We start from the raw sequence: 12,757 nt of genomic DNA on the forward strand, positions 1-12,757 counted from the left end.
GAGTGCGGAAATTTCGGACATATGTCCAGGGACTGTGACCAGGAATATCAACCCCGAGGAGAAGGGTATCGTCCTCAAGCAAGAGGAAGTGGTCCTCGATGGAATAACAGACGAGGAGGCGGCTGCGGGCAAAACCAGGGTCGGTATCAAGAACAGTGTCTACAGCCCACAAGCTACCCCTGTCCAGAACCCCCCCAACACCAGAGCCAAGATGAAAGGCGGGGGCCCAGAGACGGGAAGTCAGACCGCCAGCGCCGAGATGGAGCTAAGTGGCGAGATCTACAAGCAAAGGAGAGCGTTTGTAGGAGCGTTCGAACGACATGAGGCAGTTCATCGAGACCTGATGAAGACACAGCGGGCGATTGGTCAAGCCGCACACGAGACGCAGAGACTGGAGCAAGAACTGGCTAGAAAGAATGAACTGCTGAATGGTACAGTTTGTGATGTCATGCTTCGGGCGTCAGAATTAGTCCGCTGTGATCAAGGAATGCCCTGTGCTCCGTTGCCCGGACAGGGAACTGGGCCGCGACAGGGTGTTGAAAGCCGCGGGCGGGGTGAGTTTCCAGGCCCCTCCCCACACCAGGCTCAAAGGACAGCGGCTGAGAGGAACAGGTATGTGTCTTTCTTTCCCATGCAACAGGACATGCCAGGAAAAGACCAAAGAGGTGTGAATCTAGGTTGCTGGATTTGTGGTGAATTTGGTCACATGGCCAGATCCTGTGGCAAAGGGGGGCGGGCCCAAAGATGGACTGTCGGAGGAAAGAGCCATGGAGGTGATGGCAGAGAGCAAGGACAGACTCTGGGGCCGACGAACCCAGGGCCATCCGATTACAGGCGGGGGGCCCACAGGGGCCCACACCCGAGGGAACCAGGACAGGTTTGTTGGACCTGTGGACTGGTAGGTCATTTTCAAAGGTCATGTCTGAAGAGGCCATCGGCTGAATAGAAAAATATAGATAGGTATTAAAAATAAAAATAAATTGAATAGAAAATGCTACTGAGTAGAATAAAAATAGAAAAGAAGAAATATAGATAGGTTAGGGATTAGATTATGTGTGGAAGTTACTAAAATGGAGGTGTGACTAACGTGGAAAAATGGAGTAACTGACAGATGCATGAGCTAATCATACTAACAAAAACTGGTGGTTAAACAGTTAATATTAGACATGTAATATTAGACAGTGGAATGATGTGACACTACTTCAGATAGTGATCAGTAGTAATTATCCATGCTTGAGCAATAATCAGATTGGTCAAAGGGTGGACTGCATGATTAAGAAATTAAGAAGAGGATATTGATAGACGGACATTAACAATCATGAATAATGGATATAGGAGTTTATTTATTTTTATTTCCTAGTTTTTTATAAGCAATTTCTGCCTCAGGCCGGAAGTTTTCATTTTGTTTCTTAGTGTATACGGGGGTGGTTATGCCCCTAGATGATAGGTTGATTTTGTTTCTAGAAGTGGGTTGAAAAAGAGACACTCACAAATTTTGTTTATTGTTTTCAGTTGTTGTTTTGGCATGTGTTTCTTTGTTTTTTGTTTCTTTTCTCTAATTTTTCTTAGGAACCTGACTGGCTGGGAGTGATCTCTCACCAGTCAGGATAGGAGGATGGTGTCGACACAGCGGGACTGGTAGTATATGTCTATATAGTGGACTGAGAACAAAGTGGATGGACTAGAGCTGGTTCATGGTTTTGTTCTCCGCTCATTAAGAATCCAGATTTAGGATCTGGGAGGTTGTGTCGCGATTGGTGGGGAGTGTTGGAAAAACATGATTCTCTGTACATGGATAAGCTCAGTAGATTTTGGTCGCCATTGGCCAAATAGCTTTTGTGTGGGGTGTGGACATGTGCAATTGATAATTGGCTTATGGGGGACTCTGTGATGGCTTGTTAGAGGCTGGCAGAGTGGGTGAAAGATGTGTGATTAAAGGCGACTGTGGTTTGTTTCCGTACGTATAGGATCTGTTGGAGGAGGGGTCTCGTCAGTACTGGCTGTCCGTACCGAGAACTGTCCAGAAACGGAGGTATGATTGTGAAAATGATATTCCACATCAAAGGTGGTGGGGTGTAGTATATTGTGTTAAACTTAATACATTGGTCTAGTAATAAGAGTACAGCACAAAGCAATGAGAGCCAGGTGAATTTTTTTGAATATTTTGAATATTAACAATAAGGAGCCATGAAATATATAGAGAACTGATTTGGAAAACAAATGTATTGTCAATACAGAACAGTAAAGATGTATCTGAGCGAAAATGTGATCTTCCAATCAAATTGTCTGCTGTACATAACAAATCCAAAATAGCGATAACAGGACAGAGGGGAAATTATTTTCCTTCTGTGAAGACTGGGGCAGTACCAAGACTGCCCACAACCAAGGAGGAAACCGTGATTAGCACAAGTTTAGAAGGATGTCCTCGGCCACAACGAGCTATTAGAAGACCTCAGAGGTATAGATAGCGAAAGCTAATGCTAATTGGGGATCTTAAGCGATCCATGGAGGGAGCAGAATTGTATATATTTTTTGATTTTGGGCTCCCTCTTTTCTTAAGAAATGTTTAAATCTTTTTGTGCGATGTATTAATCCTTTTTCTTTCAGAGTCAGACACACAAAATAGACATGTTTGGTTAAAATTACACGATAAGTATAGTACAATAAACAAAAAAGCTGATAAATGGGACGATGTTCTCTTTGTATAGAGAAACGTACCTAGACTGGATGTCAACTTATAATAACTGATAAATGTGTGTGAAAGTGAAATAACGAGGGTGGGGGGTATATGAATGAGTGGGGATTTGGAACTGTACAGAAATGAACTTTTGAACTGTGGTTTTAGAAATTCTTTAAGTTTTTGGTCTTTTGGGTAGTCTTGCTAAAGGTTAGAAAGTTATGGTATCTGTATGGTGTACGAACAGTTTGATTGAGAAAATAATAACAGGTATATGGGGATGTATAAATCCCCAACCGGGGAACTGTGGTATATTTCCCTGGCTCAAACTGTCCGACTATTATGGAAATATGGGTATGTTTGTTGAATCTTGAGTCCCAGACAGGTCAACAAGCTACTGGACAAAGCTGAGAATTGTAAGATGCAGTGCACACATTTTATTTTTTTAGATTAATTCTGTGATAATATATAATTGTTCTGCTAGGCCACCTAAAGAGTAGTCTAGCAGGTCTGAGAAGAGTGATTCAATCCCTCTCACGTCTTTTGGCCTCTGCCACGGTAAACATAATTTAGGTCTTGATTTAGCATTATAGGGGTAACAGTAAACATAGACTTTGTCTTCTTCCCCCTTGCCAGTAAACATTCAAACAATAGCCTTTCGGAGCCCCAGCCAACTGATAGTAAAGAAAGGCCTTAGTTGGGGGTGGGGATGCGGAAAGCTGCCAAGCGTCTATTCAAACCAATAAAAATCACCTCCAGGAGAACAGTGGTGGCTGTGTTGATCTTATCATCCCACAATGGGTCTGTCACCAGACCCCCAGTCCTGGTGACTGATAAGGTCAACTGTTGAAAAGTGCTCTAACTACAGCCTCCAGGCAGGATGTTTAGAAACACCCAGTTGTTATCTACTTCAAAGAGCCATCTGGTGTCATAGTGGGGACAGAATCTATTCTTAAAGTTCCTCCTGTTTGCCTGTAACAGAGGAACAACCATTTGGTCAAAGTTGGAAAACAACAACCAGAAAACTAATATTACTCAAGGATGAAACATAGAATCAATCTGTTTACAATATTGAACTGATCAAATCAAGACTAAACAGGACATTATTAACTATAGTTAAAGTTGAGTTAAGCAAGGTATATGGTTTAAAATAGGTTAGAATAAGAAGAGATGGTGGCAAGATATGTGTAAATACACTTAGAAAAGTAATCTAACTTAAGATGATGTTAAATACAACAGGTTGTCTTAAAACCAAGTAGACCAAAATAAGTAATCATTTGAAGATTCTATAAATCAGCATTATTAGATGTTGTATACTTTGAATGCAAAAACTCCAAAAGTATTATTTAGTCCTTAAAAATAGAGGACTGCCTCTTTCTGACCAGATGGCCGCTGACTCTAAAATCTAAAATGGCCGCTCTAGGGTTTCAACCAATCAGGAAGGGGAGCTCCGCCCCCTGACGAATCGGGTCGTCGTTCTCACAGGGGCGGGATTTAAGGTTTAAAATAGCCTGCAACGACAGCAGGAGGAGACGCACTTTATACAGAGACGCTTTTTGACCACCCCCACAGGAGAGGACGGCAAGCAGAGAGAACACATGAGGAAGAAAGCTTTTGGAGACGAGAAACCGGATCTCTTTGTTGTCACCAGGCAACAAAGGAAACCAACTCACCGAGGAACCACAAGACCATTCTTTAATCTACTTTCTTAGTCTAGTGTTGATTACAAACGGCATAGTGTTTAGTAAATCAACACTATTGCACAATTCATTTTCCATTGAAACCAGAATCATTGTTATTTCACTTTTTACTTTGAATTAAAACAGATCTGAGACAACTTCTCCTCTTCATTCTTCTACTCTCGCTGCCGTCCTACAAACCGTGTTGGTTTTATCAGTAAATAGGTTTTAAGGTGAATTTAGAAACACAACACAGAGTAAGGTAGTTAGATGGTTTTATAAGATAAAACCCTTATTCCTTTTTACGATAACAGTTATGATATTACATTCTGAATAATTTGTATGCAAAATATTGTGGTTCCCTGCTTGACACATTTCTATACTAAAAATGCTTGTGTAGTTCTGTCATACCTAAATGTCATATAACTGAATTGTATAGAAACAACTCACCAAGGGGAGCTCCAGTAGCTCACCACGTACCGCAAGTGCTATTTCAGCGCCGTGGACAACCGCGCTCGCGCGGATCTGGGGCTGAGCGCGTTCGAATCCCGGACGGCAGCCGTGCCTTTCCCAGAGTGTCTTCCCCCCCATCTGAACCCTTTCAGCCTGCTTCTGTCGGTCGAACTTGACCAAGTATGAATGCGAAGAAAAAGCGATAAACGCTAAAAAGAACCAGCTGACTGGTCAAAGTTTAAAAAAAAAAAGAAACAACTCACCAAAAGTGACTATTGCACAACTGATTTGACAAAAAAAAATCCACCAAGGTCACCGCCCCCCCCCTCCCTCCTCGCCATACCTTGCCTTTTACTGAAACAACGCCACTGATGGAGACGCTGTTGAAGACGGGTGGCTTATTGGTGAGCGTTACCCATTCAGGCCTAATTTTATTGAATACAATTGTATTTTGTGTCATGTTTCCAAATAAGATTGTTCACAACGAAATACTTTCTACCTTCAATTTGTTCATGATTAGATGACCTCCGTGATAAATCTTGCTCTCAGTGAAGTCTATCTTTATAGTTTGCTTTATAGTTATTCCACATTCCACAAACAGGCATGTTCCCATTGCGGTATTTAATGACCATATATGATTGATTATGGGCGGTTCTGTATGCAAATACTTATAATCGTGCACAAGCATAGACGGTAAGAACAATTGGTATTTATCAACACGGAGTGTGCGTACGAGCCGGTACGACCTGTGCACGCACGGTTGATAAATACCGATCTTTCTGTGCGTAGACATTCTAAATTCCGTGCATAGGAACAAAAATTTTACACTTTCTACGCATTATTGATAAATGAGCGCCCTCCAACCCCTGCATCATTTACATTTTCACATGTGTACACACCTATATATTTTTTATTTGTATTATTATTTATTTTCTGTTTCATCTCTAAGCTGTCTCTATCCCCACCATGTTGTCATTGTGAAAGTCCAAAGTCCGTATTGTGTTTGTCCGTGTACTGTAATGCAATGTCTGTAAAGTGCTTTGAGATACCATTATGTAAGGCGCTATATAATCTTTATTATTATTATTATTATTATTATTATTATTAGACTCACACAACACTCCCAGGCAGATGATCCCAGCCAGTAGGGAGAGACATAGCATCCCCAGACACAGTGCAGCAATTCTCCACTTCTTCAATGCTGTGGAGACATAAACACATGATCAGAGGGACATGAACACATGATCAGAGAGACATGAACACATGATCAGAGAGACATGAACACATGATCAGAGAGACATGAACACATGATCAGAGGGACATGAACACATGATCAGAGGGACATGAACACATGATCAGAGAGACATGAACACATGATCAGAGAGACATGAACACATGATCAGAGGGACATGAACACATGATCAGAGGGACATGAACACATGATCAGAGGGACATGAACACATGATCAGAGAGACATGAACACATGATCAGAGACATGAACACATGATCAGAGAGACATGAACACATGATCAGAGAGACATGAACACATGATCAGAGAGACATGAACACATGATCAGAGAGACATGAACACATGATCAGAGAGACATGAACACATGATCAGAGAGACATGAACACATGATCAGAGGGACATGAACACATGATCAGAGACATGAACACATGATCAGAGAGACATGAACACATGATCAGAGACATGAACACATGATCAGAGAGACATGAACACATGATCAACGAACCAACGAACGCGATTCTTGTACCGGATCTCCGCTCTGGTAAACAAGAATACCCTGAGGACTCTAGCAGGAGCACTCATTCAAGGGTACTACGACTATGCTTGCACCTCATGGTACCAAAGCACCTCAAAGGCACTAAAAAACAAATTACAAACATCTCAAAACAAGCTAGTCAGACTACTACTTGACCTGACTCCTAGAACCCACCTCACCCCTGCCCACTTTGACAACCTAGGATGGCTTAGAGTAGACGACAGAGTACAGCAACTTGCAATGGGCCTGGTCTACAAGATACACTACGCGACCAAGGTACCCATGTACATGTCAAAATACTTCCCAAAGGTCAGTGAATACCACGATCACAACACCAGAGGGAGCTCCACAAATCATGTAAAACCCAGATTTGGATCAAACAAGGGACTAAACACGTTTCGCAATTATGCCACATCAATGTGGAACGCCCTGCCTAAAGCTGTAAAGGAATGTGAATCACTACCCACCTTCAAAAACACTCTCAAAAAACACCTACGTGAGACTGCAATTCGAAACTGGCCCCTACAAATGTCCTAACCTAGTTGTACAGTAAATGACCAAGTAAGGCTTTGTCAATATTCCAATGTACAGTGTAAAATGTGTGTGTGTCCCCTTCCCAACCCCCCCCCCCCCCACCTCCAATGTACAGCCCTCACCCAACCCACCCAACCCCACCCCACCCAACCAACCTCCTCCAATGTACAGTTTCTATGCCAAATGTATATACACTCCTTTTCTGGACACTTTTGTATCACAAACAGTACTGTATTTGCAAATCTGATATGTCATAAATGTATAGATGTAGCAGTACTGTCTATCTGTATGTCATGTATGTCATATATGTTATGATGAATTGAAAATGGGGGACCCTGATGTAAACAAGTCGAAAGTCTTTCTCTGGTCTGCATCCCCTTAACAATTGTATGTATTGAGCTGTACTGTACTGTACCCATTCTGCAATCTGTTAATAAACTTTTCAATCAATCAATCAATCAATCAGAGAGACATGAACACATGATCAGAGGGACATGAACACATGATCAGAGACATGAACACATGATCAGAGAGACATGAACACATGATCAGAGACATGAACACATGATCAGATGGACATGAACACATGATCAGAGAGACATGAACACATGATCAGAGAGACATGAACACATGATCAGAGACATGAACACATGATCAGAGACATGAACACATGATCAGAGGGACATGAACACATGATCAGAGGGACATGAACACATGATCAGAGACATGAACACATGATCAGAGGGACATGAACACATGATCAGAGACATGAACACATGATCAGAGGGACATGAACACATGATCAGAGGGACATGAACACATGATCAGAGGGACATGAACACATGATCAGAGACATGAACACATGATCAGAGACATGAACACATGATCAGAGGGACATGAACACATGAGCAGAGACATGAACACATGATCAGAGACATGAACACATGATCAGAGGGACTTGAACACATGATCAGAGAGACATGAACACATGATCAGAGAGACATGAACACATGATCAGAGAGACTCATCTTTATTAACAGACACAGGGTCCACAGAGTAAAAAAAACACACAAACATAATAATCCACAAATGACACTAATAAAAACATAAACCAATGGCAGCTCTACAACAGGGCACTGTACCAATACTTCCAGACACAGGACTGGAGCTTGAGGTCAGTGAGACTCGGTTGAGTCGGCAACAGGATGATCCGGTTCTGAGACACATTCTGACGACAGATACATTTGTACATCAGGTGTCTCAGCAGCAGAGCATGAAGGAGTTAACTCCAGCAGCACAAAACATCTCACTGGTGCTGCAGCGCCACCTAGGCTTCCTCAGCACAATCCTCAGGCAATCATTATAATAACCTGGAGTTTATGGAAGCTAGCCTGCTTAAACTTGAGCCACAAGGGGGCAGTATAGAGAGGAGCAGGCACGTGCACACATAGAGCCCAAGGGGTGCTTGAGCACCTGTCCTTTTGAGCCTTATAAAAAAGTGCCCTTTTTGGAAAGAAATATGAAAAAAAAAATGTTTACTGTTACGGATATAGACTGCCCTTCCAACTGAAAAATGTCAGGATAGAATCAAAATATTAGGTAAAGAGAGAGAGATGCGCCATATTCCATTGCAGTTTGCACAGCCTCCTCAGCATGCCTCTCTGCGGACCTATATATTTTATGCATAGCGTGGGTGGTGATGATGATGATGATGGTATTACTCATTGAGGGACACGATGGGATTTGGGAATCTCAAATACAAATCGGGATTGGAATAAAAAATGCATTTATATTAAACAATACAGAATATACAGCACTTCTTGGGGTCTGTAGGGTAAGCACTTATTCCCTCCCCCCTGAACATTTATGGAGATGTGTGGGCCTTTTAAGTCAGTGATCAGTGAAGAAGTGTCTTTCAAGGATAAGTGAGCTCCTGCACTGATTATTATAGTTCAATATTCAATATTTGATCACCAAAACCCCCCAAAAAGCATAAAAAGGGGGCCCCCGCCCGAAAAGGGCCCTTAAAAATCAGGCTTGCGCGCTGCATGCGCTCGGTTAAAACACACACAGGTATAGTGCTATTTTCAGCCTTTGAGCACCTGCCCCTCTAAAGTCCTGTGCACGTCCCTGGAGAGGAGTGCAATATGCCCTAAACAGGTTAACTTTCACCCCAGCAGAGCAGAAATGGAACTTCTTCCTCAGCATGTTCGCTTGAGCATACAGTACTCGCCGCTGTCGGTACATGTCATCATCATCACTCATTTGATCAGTAATAATGTGACCCAAATATTTTGTACTACAGCAGACGGCCAGCACCAGCCCAGACGGATAGAAAAAAGGAAAAGAAATATCCTTATCGCTTTTAGTCCTGCAAATCAGAATGACACTCTTCTTAGCATTGTATTTCACATCATACCTAACTCCATAATCAGAACAGATATTGAGCAGCTCTTGGAAACCACTACTACTTGGCGACAGGATGACCAAATCATCAGCCAGTGGAGGTTATTGCATGACTACAGAAAGAGTAATATACAGAAGAAAAAAAGAAAAGAAAATGTATTATTAACTACGAGGCATTTATTAATCATATTAATTTTTTTTATAATATCAAACAGAAGACTGAGTCTGTGCTAACCAAATACAGAAGCCACGTACGTTCGCTGGATTTTGGGGGGAAACAATATCTTTGACCTGTATTGGTCCCCTTGATACCACATTGTTGGGTATGGCTTATGACACTTGGCCATAGTGCAGGGTCTTGTGAGGTCAAACCTTTAGTGCAGGTGGTGATACTGCTGCTTGTAGAGGTGGGTGACACGTCATCTTCATGATGGGCAGGTGTTATGGTCTCACTGAAGGTGGATGTTGACGGACAGGGATCCTGCAAGTTTCAACAGGTTACATTTAAGACCTTTTTAAGACCACTTTCAATAGAATCTAATATGTTGCCATACCAGCAAAGAACTATTAAGGAAAATGACTAAGAAGTAATTCCATGTGTATTGGTCTGATAGGCTATTACTACCATACTGCTTACTTTGCAGCCTGGACATTCCCCCCCCCCCCCCCCCCCCCCCCCAAACACATTTAAACATGATACAGAGAAGTTATCGCAACATAGAAGTCATTTCCATCTACCATCTCTCATTAAACACTGTGTAAAGTTAGCTTGGTGTATTGAATCTACCATCTCTCATTAAACACTGTGTTACAGTTAGCTTGGTGTATTGAATCCACTATGAATGAATGAATGAATGAATGAATGAATGAATGAATGAATGAATGAATGAATGAATGAATGAATGAATGAATGAATGAACGAATGAATGAATGAATGAATGAATGAATGAATGAATGAATGAATGAATGAATGAATGAACTTTATTTAACAGATTGCAGAATGGGTGCAATACAGTACGGCTCAATACACACAATTGTTAAGGGGATGCAGACCAGAGAAAGACGTTTGTCTTTGTCAGGGTCCCCCATTTTCAATTCATAGTGACATTTATGACATACACAACATACATGACATTTATGGCATAGGGACATACATGACATACAGGTATTTAGTACTGTTACCCATAGATCCTGACAGAGTATATACATATGATGGGAGGGGACTGTACATTAGGAGGGGGTGGGTGGGTGGGAGAAATATACATACATTGGGGAGAATATATACATATGGTGGGGAGGAGACTGTACATTTGGAGGGGGTGGGTGGGTGGGAGAGAAATATACATACGGTGGGGAGGAGACTGTACATTTGGAGGGGGTGGGTGGGTGGGAGAGAAATATACATACGGTGGGGAGGAGACTGTATAATAGGAGGGGGTGCGGGGGTTTGGACATTTACGGTGGCCAGTTTCGAATTGCAGCCTCCCGTAGGTGCTCTTTAAGAGCGGTTTTGAATGTGGGTAGGGATTCACATTCCTTTACAGCTTTGGGTAGGGCATTCCACATTGATGTGGCATAATTGCGAAACGTGTTTAGTCCCTTGTTTAGTCTGGGTTTAACATGATTTGTTGAGCTTCCTCTGGTGTTGTGGTCGTGGTATTCACTGACCTCTCTTTTAGAAACGCTGTCTCGTAAACAGTACTGTATATTTGTATATCTGGTATGTCATAAATGTCTGGATGTAACCGTACTGTTTATCTGTATGTTGCGTATGTCATAAATGTTACGATGAATTGAAAATGGGGGACCCTGATGTAAACAAGATGAAAGTCTTTCTCTTGTCTGCATCCCCTTAACAATTGTGTGTATTGAGCCGTACTGTATTGTACCTGTTGTGAAGGGCCAGATTAAACTGAGAATCTACCTTTATTGTTTGATATACTTTGTATATTATTTATATATACACGGAATATCCCTTTACCTGCGTTCAAACCAGAGTAATATTCGCTCTCCTTATTGGACAGCGCCCCTAGGCGCCACCTCGCAGGCCCCCAATGCCAGGTTCAAAGACAAGTTCAGGCATGTCAGAACATGCCCGGAGACAGCGTATTGATACCAGACAAAGACTGCGGTTTGGGACTAGATCGTCACTTAAGTATATATATACAGCGCAAGATGCGTGCAGCAGTACCCTTACCCCACCTTACCCCGAGCACCTGCTTGTCCATCTAAAACAAGCCAACGTAGTTCATCGTGGTGAAGTGAGCAACTCGTGCGTTGAGAACATGTGCGATTAGAATAGTAAAGTGTCAGAGTTTAATGCAGTAACGTCAAGTTCGACCTAATCTAATGTGAAGTAAATAGTCGTTCATTTATTGTATATCGTGCGGCTACAGTTCGTTCGTGTGTAGCATTACCCAGCGGTTCGTCGTGTTTTAGCTAGTGTACTTAGCCAGGGTGTGTGGCCTAAATACGTGCCCACACCCGAGGAGGCCTAGTCGGAGAACCGTTGGACATGTGCACAGGAGAACCGGCGTCGGCGATTGCAGAACCATTACTGGTTGGATTATATTGATTTGGAACGTGTTACCCGGAGAAGAGCATTGTTGATTTCCACTATCGTTTGGGATTCAACCTCGTGAGGATTACAACTCGGGCTGGCCTCGTGGACGGAGGCTGGCTAGCTGTCATCAGTGCTATCGAGCATTTGGATTACAACTATTGCTTTGCTGCTGATCGTGGGATTTACAAGGACCGACTCCTGTACGTGGAGTCTCTTTATTCTTCATTGAATCAGACGGAGTATCCGAACATTCCTCTACCCTCCAGGCCTTACACCCCCGGAGGGAACCCATTGTCTCCAGGCGGTATCAGCGTTGCCTTATATAGTTGCTATTGTACGACAGGTGGTGTCAACTTAGACCCATCGTAGGATTCCTGCTATTCTTAGTGACTCATGCTATTGACTGACTTTACGCATATTCTTCGCCATACAAGCGCGACCCTAATTCTCATTCTGTAACCTAATGTTGCATAATAATAAAATACCCTCAAATACTATTTATTTGTCAATGCCGTGTTCTTGTGGGTGTTCACCATCTATATTTGATGTACTGTCTGGCCAGTAATTAAAGTACATAACTAGCAGTGGTTTAATCTATCACAATCTTTAATACAGTCAGGGTTTTGTAACCCTCAGTTACAGTACCCATTCTGCAATCTGT

The 12,757-nt window shown here is 42.4% G+C and overlaps 1 protein-coding gene across 1 annotated transcript in view; it reads right to left on the bottom strand.

The window, feature by feature from the left end:
- Positions 1-6,004: 6,004 nt before the first annotated feature.
- The window catches only part of LOC311228183 (creatine kinase M-type-like), a gene marked incomplete at its 3' end in the record, with an annotated part of 45,099 nt that continues 38,346 nt past the window's right edge, over positions 6,005-12,757 (bottom strand). Inside the window, exon 5 of the mRNA XM_084314095.1 lies at positions 6,005-6,010. Coding sequence (XP_084170221.1) covers positions 6,005-6,010 — 6 coding nt within the window. The remainder of the gene's footprint in view (positions 6,011-12,757) is intronic.

The sequence above is a fragment of the Notolepis coatsorum genome (assembly GCF_963971535.1).
Source record: "Notolepis coatsorum genome assembly, chromosome: 5".
Classification (NCBI taxonomy): Eukaryota; Metazoa; Chordata; class Actinopteri; order Aulopiformes; family Paralepididae; genus Notolepis; species Notolepis coatsorum.